This window comes from Seriola aureovittata, chromosome 16 (genome assembly GCF_021018895.1).
Source record: "Seriola aureovittata isolate HTS-2021-v1 ecotype China chromosome 16, ASM2101889v1, whole genome shotgun sequence".
NCBI lineage: Eukaryota > Metazoa > Chordata > Actinopteri > Carangiformes > Carangidae > Seriola > Seriola aureovittata.
Window position 1 is genome coordinate 22,340,853 of NC_079379.1, and position 17,681 is coordinate 22,358,533.

At 39.4% G+C, this 17,681-nt stretch overlaps 1 protein-coding gene across 1 annotated transcript in view; it reads right to left on the reverse strand.

Annotated features, from left to right (window-relative positions):
* Positions 1-8,276: 8,276 nt before the first annotated feature.
* Positions 8,277-17,681, reverse strand: part of kcnk9 (potassium channel, subfamily K, member 9) — a 54,786-nt gene continuing 45,381 nt past the window's right edge. The window contains exon 2 of the mRNA XM_056398529.1: positions 8,277-9,970. Within this exon, the coding sequence (XP_056254504.1) occupies positions 9,087-9,970 (884 nt within the window). The 3' untranslated portion in view covers positions 8,277-9,086. The remainder of the gene's footprint in view (positions 9,971-17,681) is intronic.

Sequence of the window (17,681 nt, forward strand, 5' to 3'; positions counted from 1 at the left end):
TATGTGGATTCTTTTTATTATTTTATCATGATTATTATTGTATGAAATGCATTGATGAGAATAATGCAGGTAAAAGCTTCTATATCTCTAGGATTTGAAACCTTGGAAGCGACTGAACTGAGGATTAAAGGTGCTGCAGCTGCTAACGACGTCTTTAATATTGTCTCCATTGACTGGAGTTTAACTTTGATCAAATTCTCTTCCAAGCGCCGGCGCTGATAATAGTTTTTCAGTATAAATATCTTCAGACAGCCTAGATAAGACAATGACGTGGTGTGTGTGTGTGTTTGTGTGTGTGTGTGTGTGTTGCCTGCAGGAATATCTGCAGATCTTAATCACTCTCAGACAGCAGCTTGTTTTAACTTTTGGCTCCATCGCTCCCACATCAGCCTCATTTATTGTGTTTAGAGGCAGACTGTCGCAGATGGATGAGACTTGTGTTGGTGTGCAGTTGTGCCTCCTATACAGCGGATCCATTTTTCACCCGGCAGACAGACTCAATCATCGTTGAAAATCTGCTGTTCTCCGTCGTCTCACTCTCTCGCCTCGGGGGCCCCAAAAAGAAGCGGCATGTCAGCACCTGCTTATTGCAACGCTTCATCATATCATTGGTACGGTGGAGATGGTCCCGCTGCAGAACAACTTGGCTCTGCTTACATGATCATTTAAGATGCAAAATTATAGGCTTAACGCCAAGAGAAGGCCTGAACGCCCCTCTGCCACTGCTCTTATTGTGTCGTCCTCTGCGTTGCCTGACGTCCGTGGCTGACAGTATAATTACTGCGGTGTGGGAAGGGATAAAAAGGGATGTAGCCTGCTCATTCTCCCACCTACTGAACATCCAGCTGCATCGCACGGGCCTCTCGAGGAAAAGAGCAGATCTTTTATCAGTCAAATTCCTGATAACGTAGCCTTAATGGCCAAGGTTGCTTTGACATGGGTTTTTAATACTATCCATATTCGTCAAAGCCTTAAACACTCAACTATTTTCATGCCAAAATGTATAATTATAAGGCTTGAAGAACAAATAAAATGTGTGAGTTACATAAACATTTGCTTTTAATTTTGAATTCTTTTTCGAACTGATGTATGTGAGTTTGATGAAACCGCCCTGAAAGGAACAGTTTGACATTTTGGGAGATACAGTTAATAGCTTTCTTGCCAAGATCTAGATGAGATGATGGATACCAGTCTCACACATGTCTGTTGCCGTACACTGTTCCTCCGTTGCTAGCGGGTGGTTTGTCTTAGCTTCCTGCAAAGACGGGAAACAGGTGGTAGCAGGCAGACTCTAAAACTCACTAAGATAATAAAATAAAGTCTTCCATGTATCTTATTATTTCTTTTCCACATTATTTTTCCACTTCTTTTTTGTAAAATAAATCAAATTAGATATTAATATGTTATTCAATTAGCTTGGTTTGACCAGATTTTGTTACCTTTAGACAGAGTTTTCCCTGTTGCCAGTCTTTATGCTAAGCTAACTAGCTACTGGCTGTAACTTCAGGGAGTGGACGAGCAGAATTAATCTTCTCATCTTACTTTTTGCAAAAAAACAACAAATAAGCATATTTATTAAATTATTCCTTCAAACTGAGACTTGTGAAAATAGAGTAAAAGTTAAATAAGTTAAATAAGCAAAACAGGCGTAGTAATTGATTCTGCATAAGATAATCTCTTCTTTTCTTGCAGCTAAGATTTTTATACTCTGATCTAATCTTTTCCTCAAAGTCTGAATATTTAAGACTGAGACTGTTAAGTTCAACTCACAGTGTCTCTTTATATCAGCAGATACTTGGGAAAATGTTGGAGAGCTAAACCTTGCATCTTGAGAGAAATATTAGTTTTAGCTTTGTAAATGAAATATTACCAAGAGGTACTTTTAAGTAATTTAATTTCATATTGAATCAGTTCGGTTTGAGAAACTGGCCTGTAGTGCAATTGAAATCATTGAAACTGCTGTTATAATGAATGTCTGATAATATAAGTCCAGGTCTGAATTTTAAATGTCTTTAACAATGAAAAACTTAACTGTGAAATTATTATTATTATATATTTTACACTTTTCCTGTGTTTTATTTGAAGTGTTGATCCATAAGAAGATATATTTGTGGTTTTTAAGAACCAAAAACCATCTGAGTGTAGTTTTACATCTCCTCTCTCAGGCGTCTCTCTGCAGCTCTAGTAACAAAAGGTCAGTCAGCCAATCAGAAGAGAGGAGGCTCTGAGCCTCTCTTCTGGTTGGCCGACTGTTTTCTGAGTGATAGAATAAAAATATAGCAGATTTCAGGTAAAACACTCAGAGAAACCAAATCCTGCAAGGTTTGGTTGGTGGGTCCAGGTGGGCGGGGCTTGGTGACTGCTTTGTTGTGACATCACAAAGTTACAGAAGTCCTGACGGCTGGTTTTAAGGCTCAGTTTCTGAATACAGGCTGTGTGCATTTCTCTGTGGACTGAGGCTTTGATACTTTCACAGTATTAATATAGAAGTTAGACCTGATCTATAATCAAACTACACATCAACACATCTACTTTTATACAATATGTGACCTTTAAAATAACTGAGCTGGAGATGTTAAACAGCTACAAGACGACAGAGGGTTTCAGAAGGAGGCTCATCATTTTTATTCAAGTGTGTTATGGCTTCACCCAGGCTGTGTAACCCAGTGAGTCATCCACACCAAATCATGCACACACACGCACCAAAAAAAAAAAAAGGAGAAAAAAAGAAAAGAAAGAAAAAAAAAAGAAAAAGAATGAAAACATACAAATGTAAAATGTTCATTTCACTCTGAACAATTCTCAACAATCTACCATACTGGAGTGTACTGTACAGACATCAGTTTCAAAATTGTGACAGAAGACGTCAATGGGTTCAACATGACCGTCAAACCACACGGAGGTCAACGAGATGGGATATAATCTCCTGTAAGGAATATGGTACATGGTATTATTTGTTCATCAGACCTACAGAAGAACCTATTGCAAAGGATATTTCACAAAGTTATGGAACACAGCCTTTCTGTTATATTGTATTACACAGATAGTAGTGCAATTTGTGTCTCTTTGTCCCTGTCATAGGAAAACATGGCACTGTCGACAGAGAAATGGCCTGCACATACTGCCACATGCAGTAAATGACGCCTGGAAGCCAAGCACGGCTACTGCGCCTACGAAACGCCGATAAACAGCCAAGTAACATAACATACCGCCGTACCACCAGAATCCAGTTCAACCTTTGTGTCGTTTGATGCCACATGGCAGGGAAACGTGAGAGAAAAACAAAATGTCGCTTTGTTTGTCTGTTGAGGGCGTTGGTGTGTATGTGTGTGTGTGTGTGTGTGTGTGTGTGTGTGTGTGTGTGGCTGCTTCTCCGCGCCATCTGTGTTATAGAGTAACATTCAGTCGAGGACCATCAGTATGACATGTGGCGCAATGGCAGACGAATCTGAGTAATATGCGCGCATGTGGGAGGGGTATGAAAAACGATCCGACTCCCGGCTCGTGAAGAGCAAATGAGTTCATTTGTTTGCTGCTTCCCCTTCAAAAGAAGATCCATTATGGCTGATACATTCCCTAAAATGTTGCTCGGTAAAGTTTGACTGTGAAGTGAATGGAAGGCAGACGACTCATCGCCATCGGTGACACTTAATAGATATTTGCTCAACCCTATCAGTATTGGAAGTGTGTAAAGGATAAATCTGGTTTATTACAACTCGGGTCTCATTTTCCTATTTTTGGCATCATTCTTAACGGTTATGGTCATATTGTATTCACTAAAGTAACAGCTGAGACCTCGGAGCAAAGCAACATCACAGCTACAGTGAGTCCAGTGAGGCACGATGATGGAAACGGGTGTTAACAAGCTAGTTGTTTAGCCAGATCATCTAAAGGTGTGAAGAGGTGAAAACTCAGATAGATCAAACATGAACCAGCAAGTTAATCTTTAAATGGTCAAATGTCAGGTTTCGTTTTAAAGGATAAGGCAAGACATGTTGTTTATTTTATATTGTCAATAAATCAAAAGACCCAAAACCAAGGAGGCATCAAACCCAAAGTCCATTTGTTCCGACTGAAGATATGAATCTTTAAAGCTGCACTAGTCAATATTTTTATGTAAACAATGGATCTCCTGTCAGGTTTAACTTGTAGTGACAAACCCACAGAGAATTACAGCTCGACTCTGTCTGCAGTTATCCGCAGTTCTGCCGAGTTTCTTTTTTTTAAAAATGTAACTGTTTTGGTTTTCTGGCCCACTCTCACCAACATTGTTTTCCAGACACAGCAGGAAGCTTTTCCTGGTGTTATAAACCGGCTGTATGCAACATGTCCAACAGCAAGCAACACTTGCTAGCACAGGAATTGGTGGAAAGGATTAATATTGTACTTAAATTCATCTGTTCTCAAGATACACAACTTCAAATAAAGCTCTATGTGTCAGTGTTGTGTTTACAACTTGTTCTACTACCGACCAAAATCAACGAATGCAGCTTTAAAAACGATTAATAGGATAAATCATTTCCTCAAACAGACGGGTGCTGTAGTTTAGAGTAGAAAGCACATTGGTTGTGGGTCCTGTTCTTAGACGGATGGATTAATAACTTTCTATGTTGGACTGACTCAAAATAAACTACAGTGCCCCTCGAAGTGAAGGCACATATCACCTGGTGACACACCGTGGATCATTGATGAGTTTTTAATGTTTTTTTTGGAATAAGATTTACCAGGCTGAGACTAGACAGACAATATTCATTAGTGGGATCAGTCCATTGTTGGTTTTGGTATTTTTTCGGGATATTTCCAGCTTTATCCTTTAAACCTGGATAATCATCTGACAGCGTATGTTTCTTGTACCAGCTGACTGGACTGTCAGCAATTGTGTCTGTAAAGCTCGGTACTATTCAAGCAGAAAAAGTATGAGAATTAGACCCAAGTTGCTATAAACTGGAATTATCTTTGAAGTCATTATAAGATGATTATGTCTTTTAAAAGTAAAATAAAATAAAAAAGTGATTCAATCTGCTTTGGCGCTGGGTGTGTACTTGGTTCTAGATGGCAGATCTTTTTTTTTTTTTTTATGAACTTTTTGTTTTGTCAGGACTTAGATCTGTCTATACATTAACCACTCCTGTTAGCCCTAAAGCCAGACCTCCACAAGCTTCTGATGGGTTTGCTAAAGCACAAACAGATCCGCAGCCATGATATAGTTAAATGTGCCCACTTCAACAGAAACACTGACTACTGTTTCTTCAAGGCACGTATGCTAATGTGTAAAAATACATATGCATCTCAGCCATGAAAAGGCCATTTTTATTCCAAAGGTTGTTATAAACATATTGTACAGGATATTTCGATAAGCCGCTATAGTTCCAATAATGAAACAATGCTTTTAGGGCTTATCTCAGACTCCACGCCTGGTTACGTTTGTCACGACTGAATAGGATCCATGGCATTTTACCAGTCGCCCCAAACAGAGTGGCATTCAGCTTGTGAGGCATGCTCAGCTACCCAGGAAATTAATAGAAGCCTGTTAAACACTAAGCTGCAAAGAATACTGAAGGTAACGCTTCTCGAAAGTCAAGGTCCAGAAATTCAATGTAAGAATTGTTGGTTTCTGGAAATATTGATTGAGTCTGAAGGATAGAAGTCGCTAAGGGATTAAAATAGCTCCCAGCCCTGTGTTAACTTAAAAAAAAAAAAACAGCTCACCTTTGCTCCAGTCTTTACAAACAATACATACTTAAATATACATTTACAGCTAAAAACGCATTTAGAAATCATGTTTAGCGCATTATTTTAGGAGCTCGGTGAACAGAGTGGACATTTTGACGGCTAACGCTGGGCCAGCTGTGACAGAAAAGGCGGCTCGGGCTTTAAAACAGGCCTATAATCAACACAAATATCCAGAGTTGCATCAAATACTCTCCAGCCCTGTGGCTCCCGTAAATGACGCCTGTAATGCAAACTGACTCCTCGCGCTACACATCTGCATCAGACGCAGCACTTCGCCTCGGTGAGATGATGCATCTCAGTCGCATTTCTCAGAAAACTCTTACTATTCGGAAATGAGGATTTTATATGTACATTGTATTGTATATTGTCTTTGTTATAGGATTAAAACCAAAAAAAACAAAAAAACAAACAAAGAAACAAAAGAAAAAAAGAAGTGATTCATTCAAACCTGAGAACAAACATTATTGTACATTTTCTTTGAATGGAAAATTAGAAACCGGGTAACTAAAGCGTGTTCCTTTTAAAGATCTGCTGGGCTTTGGCAAAAGAAACAGCTCATGTCGTAAATCATTCTTTAAGACTATTTGCCATTAAAATACTTTTTATAGTTATTATGAAATAATTTCCCCATTCATCACACAAAATTCATGCACTTATCAGCTCTTTCAAACATAAAAAAATCCTCCATATCCCGTTTCCACCTCAGATATTTTACAGAAACTGAAAGGATCATACTGATGTTATTAAGTTTCTCTTTTACGTCAGCTCACACACTCGACTTCAGCTTGTTTCTGTGTTGATACATTTGTCAGATTGTGTTTATTATGGCTCCAAAGGGCATCCAAACTTCAAGCGTTGTCATCTTAGAGCTGTACGCTTCCCCGTCTTAGTGAACTGTTCTGCTCTCAGGTTAGAGCTGACTCAGGGTCAGCCGCTACAGGCATGCATCTCGTACTATGTGGGGCTTTGAAGGATGATCATGCACGTCCTTTGATCAAAATTTACACTACTTATAAATTCAGCTCGAGTAATTTAATTGCACTTTGGTTGCTGCAGGTTATAGAAGAAAAAAAAAAATCCACCTTCTGATCCTCTTACACTGTTTTATGTCATCAGACTGTGAGTGTGTAAATTCACTCCCCTAAGCCTGACTCATCAGCTCAAACTAGTTAGTGCTGGCTAACATTTCCCATAATACTTCACTTTATGCTTCCCATAAGGATATTTAGCAATACTCAACCGAATTTATGTTTTTACACAACTAAACTGCAACAGCAAATATGTTTCATAAGAAGTGTAATCTCTGGCTGGGTTATGTTCAGAAGCAACATATTTTTTGAATGAATAAGGTTGTGTTATTATTATTATTATCTTGATATTATATATTATTATCTACTTATTGGCAGCAGAGTCGCCAGGCGCTGCTGGGTGTGTGTGGCAGGTTTATAAAGAGCGTGGCTGCCACACCAGAAACCACCTGTGGTTAAGTTTAGGCCACAGAAGCACTTTGCTTAACGTTAGAGAAAGACAAACATAAACTTTAATGAAAGTTTAATGATGCTGTTGTCACTACAGGTGGATGTTGTGCTGCAACACGGGATATTTTGACAGAAACACTTCACTGGTGTTCAGTATCAAGTGTATTTACAACAATATCTTCATTATGTTAATAGATATAATCTGCTTGCAATTAAATTTCATATAAAACCTATTTGCTGCTGCTGCAGTTTAGTTGTGAATAAATGCAATTTCTTGGTTTGACTCTGCCTGTGAAAACAGTTGTGTAACATCTTCTATGACTCAGGAGGGAGCTTTTCAGGCTATAAAAAAAATAAAACATAACTCTGATGATGTCATAGTGATGTCATCAGATGTTATCTCATCTTGGGGCTTGAAACTCCTCTTCCTGAGAGTTTAAAGAGAGATGCCACTGAGTTGCATCAATGGGAATCGTAGGACGCCATGTTTTGCGGAGCTTGACTAAATGTCGGGATATCTGCAACAATTATAATCCTAATTTCTTTTAAAATCTGTCTCTGAGCTGTTGCCAATTTTAGGGGACTTTAACTGATCTACATTACCCCTGCATTGCATTCTGGTCTATTTAGATGACCTTAAATAAAGAAACAACAAAACAACAACAAAAAATAGGTTTGAACCATTCGAGTATCTGTTAGAGGGCGAAGCAATACATCTACAGACATAAGTATGTAAAGGTGCTTGTTTGGGTGCGTATTGGTGCCCTACAGGTCGGCAGGTGAATGTCACGGAGCCGAAACCGAAGTGTTTGGAAGCAGAGCTTTGGTAGATCGACTCACTCTTTGTGTGTGGACTCTCTGCAGTCATACCACAACACACGGTTGTTGTTTAACTATTCGCTCGTTTTGAGCAGGATTCAGCAACTACATAATGGAATTTAGAATATTTGTTGAAAGCTGCACAGACCCCGAAATAGATTTGCAAATCTGTTTAACAGTGTAGTGAGGAGGGTGGGTTTTTTTGCCCTCCTTCAGATCAATTTTAACTTTCACTATGAAAAAAAATTTGTGAAAAATGGGTGAAATTAAAGTTTTTGTGGCCAGATCTGGATTTTTAGACGATGGAGGAGGGAAATGTCAATAACAGCAGCATGATCCTTTGAATCCAAGACAAACAGATGCCCCGTCACTCCGCTGCTCCGAAAACAGACTAAAGAATGTCACAAAACCATGGCACACTTATTAAATGACATCTAATGCACATGCTAATATTGGCAACGATATTTTGGCTTGATGGTGTGGTGAAACCGTTGAAATATATGATTGCTTATAGAAAACAATACCTGATGCTTTAAGTCATTTTAAATTCTCTGTCTGCAGTGAGGCAATGGAGTAGTACATAACGGTAAAAGTTTCTTCAAGTTAAGGTGAAACAAGCATACTCCCTTTTGAAAAATAGCATTTCCCCAAGTGTGCATCATTTGGTATGTAACCAAAGTTAATATATCAATTTTGTACTGCAAATCTGTAATAAGGAAGGTCTCGTAGTTTGTGTTTAGTGTTTTTTTAAATGGAGCAATCTCTTGAAAAAATAGACATCCATGCTTCATGCTTTGCATCCCATTGTGTCCACGCTTGCTGTTCGGCGCAGTGTTCTTCCTCCGTTCCCAAGAATTCGTCTTATATTACATACAACCAAACAGGGGGAAAAAAGTGCTGAAATAAGATTTGGTAAGGAGCAGCATTGGAAATGTTTGACCTTGTATATAAAACATGGAAACTCATTTTGTCCTGTGTGTGTATGTGTGTGTATATGTGTGTGTGTGTGTGTGTGTGTGTGTGTGTGTGTGTGTGTGTGTGTGTGTGTGTAAGGGTTTAGATAGATTTCCTTCTCCTCATGAGCTGGTGATTTTCTGTGAAGCTGTGAAGGCCCGGAGACACCGAGCTGATGGGCGAAGGGAAGAAGCTGTTTTTCAAGGTGCTGGGCGAGATCTCCTCGATCCTGTAGGAAACCGAGTGAAAGTACTGATTGGGGTTCAGCTGCGAGCTGAATGAGTTCTGATGGGAGAAGGCACAGCCCAGGCCTCCCATCCCTCCCCCAGAGCTGCTGAAGTCATGCGAGTGGTAGTGCATACAGGAGCAGACCGACTGCAAATCAGTCACCTCCGCCCTGTACGGCTCACGTCGCCGCCGACTACGCTGCAGCGACTCGTCCTGGATGTGGATGATCATGCTGTTCCGGTTGCCGGCGAGCGAGGCACGTTCCTCCGCGTCCCGCCGCTCGTCCTCGCTGTTCATTGTCAGGAAGCGGAGCACCACCAGGTTGAGGAAGGCCCCGATGACCGTCAGGCCCACCAGGATATACATGAAGCTAAAGGCCACGTACAGGGGCTTCTTCTGGAGGGCCCGGTTCTTTTGGAGGGCCACAAAGTCCCCAAAGCCTATAGTTGTTAATGTGATGAAGCAGTAATAGTACGACTGGAAGAAGCTCCAGTCCTCATAATGGGAAAAAGCGGCGGCCCCGATGCACAGCGTGCCGATGCAAGAGAAGAATCCCACGGTCACCATGTTCTCCATGGACACGTCGGTGATGCTCATGCCGCAGCACTTCTTGATACGCTTCAGGAGGTACTTGACAAAAGTGTTCATCCTCTCGCCCAGGCTTTGGAACATGACAAGAGTCAGAGGGATTCCCAGGACGGCATAAAACATGCAAAAGGCCTTCCCTGCGTCGGTCCCCGGCGCTGCATGCCCGTAGCCTGGGAAGAGAGCAGACAGACACCAGGAGTTAGTGATGCGGAAAGGTTTCGCCAAAGTGCCGGGCGCCCTGTGAGGCGGCAGCGGGGTCACAGGCGCTAACCCGCTAACCCGCTAACCCGCTACTCAAAAAGCCCCAGATCAGCTTCTGTTTACAAACATGACCAAGCAAGAAATTTCCCTAAGAGTCTGCGAGAGCTGCCAAAAAAAGAAAGGAACAAAAAGGGGGTGGGTTTTGAATAGGTGCACGCCACAGAAATGTTGCTGCTCATTAATCTTATTTGGGCTCAAAGATTATGGCGGGAGGGATGGGGGGGGCGGGGTTGGTGGGGTGGGGTGGGGGGGGGGGGGGGTTGAGGGGGTGGGGTGGGGTCCAATTAGTCAGAAGTTTCCGGTGAGGTAGAGGAGTTTGGAGGAGCGATTGGAAAGGAGTACGGACGAGCCAGTGAAGCTTTTAGCTTAATTAAACTTTATCTTTAGACCACAAGCTGCTGACTCACACACAAACACACTCTTTTTGAAAACCAACCTGTGGGTCTAACAATAGGATTCATGCAGCACATGAGTTTTAATTTTTCAGATGTAATATAAAGGATGTTATATGCTTTGCAGGATAAACATGAAGTTGCTTCAGAGATTGCATTATGAATGAAGCTCACTGCGGATGAATATGCAGGGATGAAAGAAGAGAGTCTTATTGATTATCTCTCCTCCACCACTGCCCATAACTGTGAGTACTAAACACCAACAGCAGAGCCAAGAAACACCCACCATCAGTTGGCATGTGTATCACTTCAACAACTGCCTTCCAAATGGAGGTATAATATTTCTGGTGTAGTGTACAGCATTTATTCTTTATTTATTTATTTATTTTTAGATATGTCCTGAGCAAGTTTTTGTTTTGTGCTCTCAGATATTGATTCTGTGTTTTTCCCATAGGGCTTTCCACCCACTCAAGCATGTGTTTAGTTATGCACTTCAAATAAGAAATAAATAAATAACAAATGGCTGCAGCAGTCTGATTTGCTCTGGCAAAGTGAGTACTTATATTTGCATGTACAGTGTGTATGTATGTATTGCACCAGGAAGGTTTGAACGGTGGATTTAAACATTTTTATTGACTTTAATATTTATTTTTTGACACTTTCTTTAAAATCTGAATTTCACAGTTCAAACAAATTGTTATTCTAAATTAATTTAAAGTTAATATTTTTAACTTTAACAATAGTAGAAATGACTTTGTCTAATGTGAGCAGGGTCACTTGTTGTTATGAGCCCACAGTGTTTTGTCAGATAGAACTTCTCTATAATAGAATAAAAGCAATGGGAACCAACATGAGGACTTGTGTCCCCTTCAGCCTGGTTGGTATCTGAAGAACAATTACAGATTAAATCTGAGAACCAGTGCTGGTATTAAAGTGGCTGGCTAATTCAGAGCAGAATCAGTCGTAGAGATCTGACTCTGAAGCTAGTTCTCCATTGAAAGAACAAATGGAAGTGGAAGAAAAATCCAACCCTTATCTCAACGGGCTAAAGTTGTAGCCCAGAGCTAATCGACGCCACGGTGACGTTATACTCCCTGTTTACATCCCCCAAAGCTTCCAGATGATGAGAACTGTAGAGCATTATTATCCCCCAAATAGAAGTAAGACAAAGAATGATATTAGGATTTACAAAGATATTAATATTAACTTTATTCATGTAGCTGGGTCCCAATAACATGGTTCTTATATTCCTGAAACACTGGCACTCCGACCATTCATATTAAGACATTTGCATTTTCCCCTGTGTTGAAAACTTGCTTGCTTTGTTGTGACATCACAAAGTTACAGGAAGTCCTGACGGCTGGTTTTAAGGCTCAGTTTCTGAATACAGGCTGTGTGCATTTCTCTGTGGACTGAGGCTTTGATACTTTCACAGTATTAATATAAAACAACACATGGACCTTTATACAATATTTGACCTTTAAAAAACCCTGCCCCAGGAAACAGCTATGAGCAAAGTCTAGTGTGGAGTTGCTCTTTAACTTCAATATTATACTGATCAGTTTCAAAATATGTTACACAGCTTGATTTAGTTCTTGCTCTCTTATTTTTTGCCATCAGTTTCAATTTAATTCAGAGCACTGTGTAAATCAACTTCAACTCAAAATGCACTTAATGCTGCAGACTGATTTGAAAACGCTGTATAGCCTCCGGCAACAATACTGCTTAAGTATGATAGATCAGTCTTGACCTTGGAAACAGAATTGTCTAAACTGAAAGTCCATGTACTAGAAAAACAGCTACCGAGGTTCTACTCTCCCTTATTCACAATATACGACCACCTGTTATCATATGACTGTAGGTCATGTGACACCTGAGCAAAGTTTGCAGTCAGTGGGAACATTTGGGCCACCTGGAGAATGCAGAATAAAATCTACAACACTGGTATTCTCTGGAAAAACGATATGCATAAATGTTGAGTTTTTAAATGCACTGAAAGATGCGGAATCACTGATCGGTCCTCGAAGTTTGAGGTCTCTGCAGGAAGCTGTTGGATCTGCTGCAGGTCAGCAGCAGCCGAGCGTGTTGCCGGCGTGCGCTGACTGCAGATGAGCCGATTGAATTCTTTTGAACGATGAGAAGCAACGTGCACATCATTTCCACTATACGCACAAAAAAGGGAAAGTGGCTTCTACCAACAACATGAGTGACCTCATCAAGAATATCTAAAACACACAAATCTTCATTGCTCTCCCTCACGCAACACACATGGGATATTAATGGCAACGTGCTTTCTGGAAACAGGACAACCATTTGGATATGATGCAAATCTGTGACTAGTGGCTCTATCATGGTGGCAGCAGATATGAGCAATTCATAGAAATTGCTCTCTTCCCACAGAATTTATTCTAATTCATGCAGGAGAAAAACATGTTTAAGGAGACTACTGCTCGTGAAGACTCAATTTGGGTCACAGTGAACGTCATGTACAAGAAGCAGCGAAACATGCTTGTGACATCCCAAAAGTGTGTGTCAATTATAATTACCTCTCAGGACAGATTTGCATTCTACCCAGCCATCTGTCTTCTCCCTTCCTTGCCCAAAATTAGCAAATTAATTGATATTGATTCTTATGGCTTCAATTTGTTCTCGTGGGGTAATTAGGACATAATGAATTACAGTGGGGGCCGTGGAGAAATGACAACTTTCATTTGATTTGTGCTGCAACTCGAGCATGCAGACAGAGCTCCTCCACGGACAAATCCATCAACATTGTGTTTTACACTCAAAGACATTATCCACCAACTAACAGATACTTCTGTTTGGACGAGTCATTCGAGGTTTCTGTGCGACTATCGCTCTCAGCAGCCTCTCGCTGCTGCAATCAGACCTGAGTGTATTAGGTATCGATTCAAATGCCGGGTCGCCACCCTTGTATGTGTTTCCTGTTAGATTTTCACATCCTTATTTTAAGTTTAAAACTGGACAGAAGGAGGAAGGTTGAGGAAGTCATGAAAGCAGTTTGTTAAATGAAATAACTTGTGTAGTTTGAGCTCTTGTGTTTCAGCTTCAGCTCCAACATGCATTAGTGTCCTTACATTTCCAAAGTAATAAATACAGGATGATTAAGAGGGATTTACAGGGACTCAGGGAGATGGCCTGCAGAAACTACAGAGCGGATATTATCTTGTTATCATCTGTGACATTTTCATATCAAATAATGTCCACTTGGCTGCTGTCTATCATCAACTGGTACGACAATGAATCCATAAACACTTTCCAGTTTGTTTTTTTGTCTGGGAACGTTTTTTTCCTTTCTCCTGAAGTTGTGATGTATTTCATGAGCATGAGAATGAGCTGTCTCCTTAGATGAAAAATAAAACAGAAGCAAACAAAAAAATCCTTCCATTCTTCGGCCTAAATAAGTCAAAGGAAGAAAAAAAACTATAATAGATCTTAACTTAAAATATGTCTTATTTTTCCCGAGCCAGCCTCTTAAAGTATTTCTTTGATGTCGTTGATGGGATGTGTGGTTCTCTGTGGCAGCACTGCACTGTGTAATCTGTTTGTCCTGTTATAATGACTCTATTATCTGCTGTTGTCTTGGGAACAGACATATTTGCTCTCAACAGCGGAGCCCTGCCATGCACAGGTGCTTTTGTGCTCATGTGTGCACAGGTGAACGTGTGTGTTTGTGTACAGCGCAGTGTGTAGTGCAGTGGAAAAGAGAATCACCCTCTTTAAGTAAATGATAAAAGTACAAGACAGGCCCTGGTCACTCCGATATTACATAATGAGACACATTTTCAAAATGGATGGTTTGTGTCCTATACATCCATGTAGAAGAAGACATCTGATATACAGAATTTTCAATCATATTATCTTCTCCCACAAGCTGCTGCAGGCGAGATATGTTAATGAAAACACACCAGTCTTATCAGCAAGAAGCACAAAGTGTGTCTGCAACCGAGCCCTCAATATAATTCACTAATTGAGATGCTGTAAATTTGTACAAATATAAATCTGATGAGCTGACGCACAAAAGAAAACTGAAAAAATTGTCTCCTAAACAGATTTTCCTGAAAAAGAAATCCTTATTTAGTACATCTTAATATACTCAATTATAATAAACAATGTAACAATTGATTGCTTTCAGGACAAAAATGGGACATTTTGTGATAAAAACAGCAGCGAAAAACCATTCACAGTACTTGGCAATCAAAAGTGGAATTAAACTAAATCTGCCGGCCATCTGCTGAAAAAGAAATAAACATAAAAAATATAATGAGATATCTTAGTGTGAGCTGAAAAGAGCAGCATTTCAGGTCAGCTTCTCCCACAGAACATTTCAATTTGAAGAAGTTTTCTGTATCACTGCACATCTTTTGAGTCACTCTTCAAATGTTTGAACAAACCAGAGTGGGAAGTGTGATAACACGTCGGCACAGAGGTGCCTCCTGAAAATAGTTTTAGTGTCATTTGGAGTAGGAAGAGGTAAAAACTGTAGCTCAATGTCCACAGAGTCTAACGTCATGCTCCAGCTCTGTGAGGCTGTACTTAGCCTCCGTGGTGCTTTGCGCTAGCTGTGAATATGTCAGCATGCTAACATGCTCATGTGGCAGGTACAGTATTGACCATGTTAACCATCTGAGTTTAGCATGTTAGTGTGCTGCCAGTTGCTCATTAGTATCAAATACAAAGTTCAGCTGATTTTGAAGAAAATAGTTTTGAAGGTATTTGGTCATAAACTATGACCATAGTTGAAGGGATAGCTTTGTTGTTATATCATAACTTCATCCTGAGGGAAAGTTTTATGACTATCAGACCAATATATAGTGTTGCAGGGTATGTGTCTTTGGAGTTAGCTCTTAAGTCTGGTTTCCTCGACAAAAAGCAAATAGTGTTTTTACATTGGCTTTAGGATTACTGCAGAAAATAAGCTCTGTGACAATCTATCCATCCATCTAACCAAAAAACATTCAAAAAGCCCACAGACTTCTGGACAAGGGAACCCGAAGTGCTAAAATGCAACTAGTTTATGGGTTTTAGGACTCATTCCTGCAGCACTCTGTTGAGAAATTCTTATCAAAAATACAAATATCAACCTCTAGGTGGCAGTAACAGAAGAGTCTGTCAATCACAAAAGTCATTGGGATACATTATCTGGGAACCATGAATGTCTCTACAAAATATTTTGCCAATCAATCCAAAACATATTGAGATATTTGACTGGATAAGTGAAACTTTTACCTGCTGACGACCCTGACGTAAAATGTAAGGCAATCACCAAAGTTACTTTAATGCAAAACAAGACAGAAAACAATAAAATAAGTAAAATTATCTGCCAACAGAACAGGAACACTTTTTTACAGTTGCGACAGCTTTATAATTGTGATAAGATGAGTTTCAAGCATTAAGTTACCCAGAACCAGTAATAAAATCTCAGCAAAGAGTTCTATATATTTTCAAGATCATTACGGACATAAAAGTTTGAAACAAGTAAAATTGTGTCTCGCTAGGACCTTCATCTAATATATTTTTCCTTTTGCTTTTTGCAGTGTACAAGTCATATTCTGGTCACCATTAATATCTGTACAATGTAATAGTAGTTGTCAAAACATGTTACTGTGTTGTTAAAAGCCCAAAATGTCAACCTCAAAAGTCCCAAGTAACCAAGTTGAATTTGAATCTATCTTCTGGGGACCGACATTGTCTTTACAATATACCATGGTAATCCATCAAACGGTGGTTGAGATTTTCAGTCTGGAAAAAGTGATGATTGCTGAAAACCACAGAGCAGAATATTTTACAGATATGACATCAAGATGTATATCACTACATCAAACCCACTGACACAAGAGAAACAGATAAATATAATCCCACAACGGAAATGCAAATGTGTTTTCAGGCTATATCAATTGAATAAATGTATCACACCCCCTGTGTCTCTCCACAGTCATATCAAAAGTGCCTCTAATGGTTTACACATTTATGAATATACCAAGGCACCAGCTCTCATCATACACACCATGACTCAAACTTTGTTTGACTTCAATCCACTTTACTATGACTTATTTTGAATGTCTGCCCACCCCCACAATGTCAGCTCCATTGGCCCATGTGAGTGAGTTGACTCATTGTTGCTCAAACTGAAAGTTGACACAGCTGGCAGCTTAAATTCAATTATTATACCATTCTATTATTATATTATAGACAAGTGCTAGGTTTGCATACGGACAGAAGGAACATGTCCCTACCAATATTTTGGGCGGATAGAATTGTCCGTACCAATATTTGAGTGAACTCATTCGCACTGTGTTTGGAGTGAAATCAGATTAGATAATTGCAGAGTGCCTCCAAGAGATAACGTCTCCAAGACAAGCAATTTAGGCAAGCTGGCATTTGATTGACTGAAAGGGCAGGGGCTATCTGAAGGCTCACGTCATGTGAGAATATCACAGTGGTACCTATCGTCACCAGAAAAATGTCAATTAAGGTTATTTAACCATCTTAGTTAGCGTTACCTAGCAAGATACCCTGGCTTCTGTCATCTGCACGCTAGCAGTCAGGTTGCTAGCAGGATTAAAAATTAAATTGTAGATATATCAAAGTATGAGTTGAATTTCTGTCAAAATCGCATGAAATTATAACCATGAATACTATGACTTTTTTATACTTTGCTAAACTATGACTTTTTTATACTTTGCTAAAATATGACTTTTTATGCCTTACAATACTATGACGGTTTTTTTACATTTTTATGCCTTACTATACTATGATGTTTTATGCATTACTATACTATGACATTTTTTTGCCTTACTATAACTATGAAGTTTTTTGAAATTTTTATGCCTTATTATACTATGATGTTTTATGCCTTACTATACTGTGACAGGTTTATGCCTTAGTATTATATGACGTTTTTTGACAATTCATGCCTTATTATACTATGATGTTTTTTTGATGATTTATACCTTACTATACTATGACACATTTATGCCTTACTATACTACGATGTTTTTTTGACATTTTCATGCCTTACTATACTATGACGTTTTTTTTACTTTTTTATGCCTACTATACTATGACTTTTTATGCCTTACTATATTATGACGTTTATTTACATTTTTATGCCATTTCATACTAAATGTTTTTAATGTTTTCATGCATTACTATTCTATGACATTTTTTGACATTTTTATGCTTTACTATACTATGACACATTTAT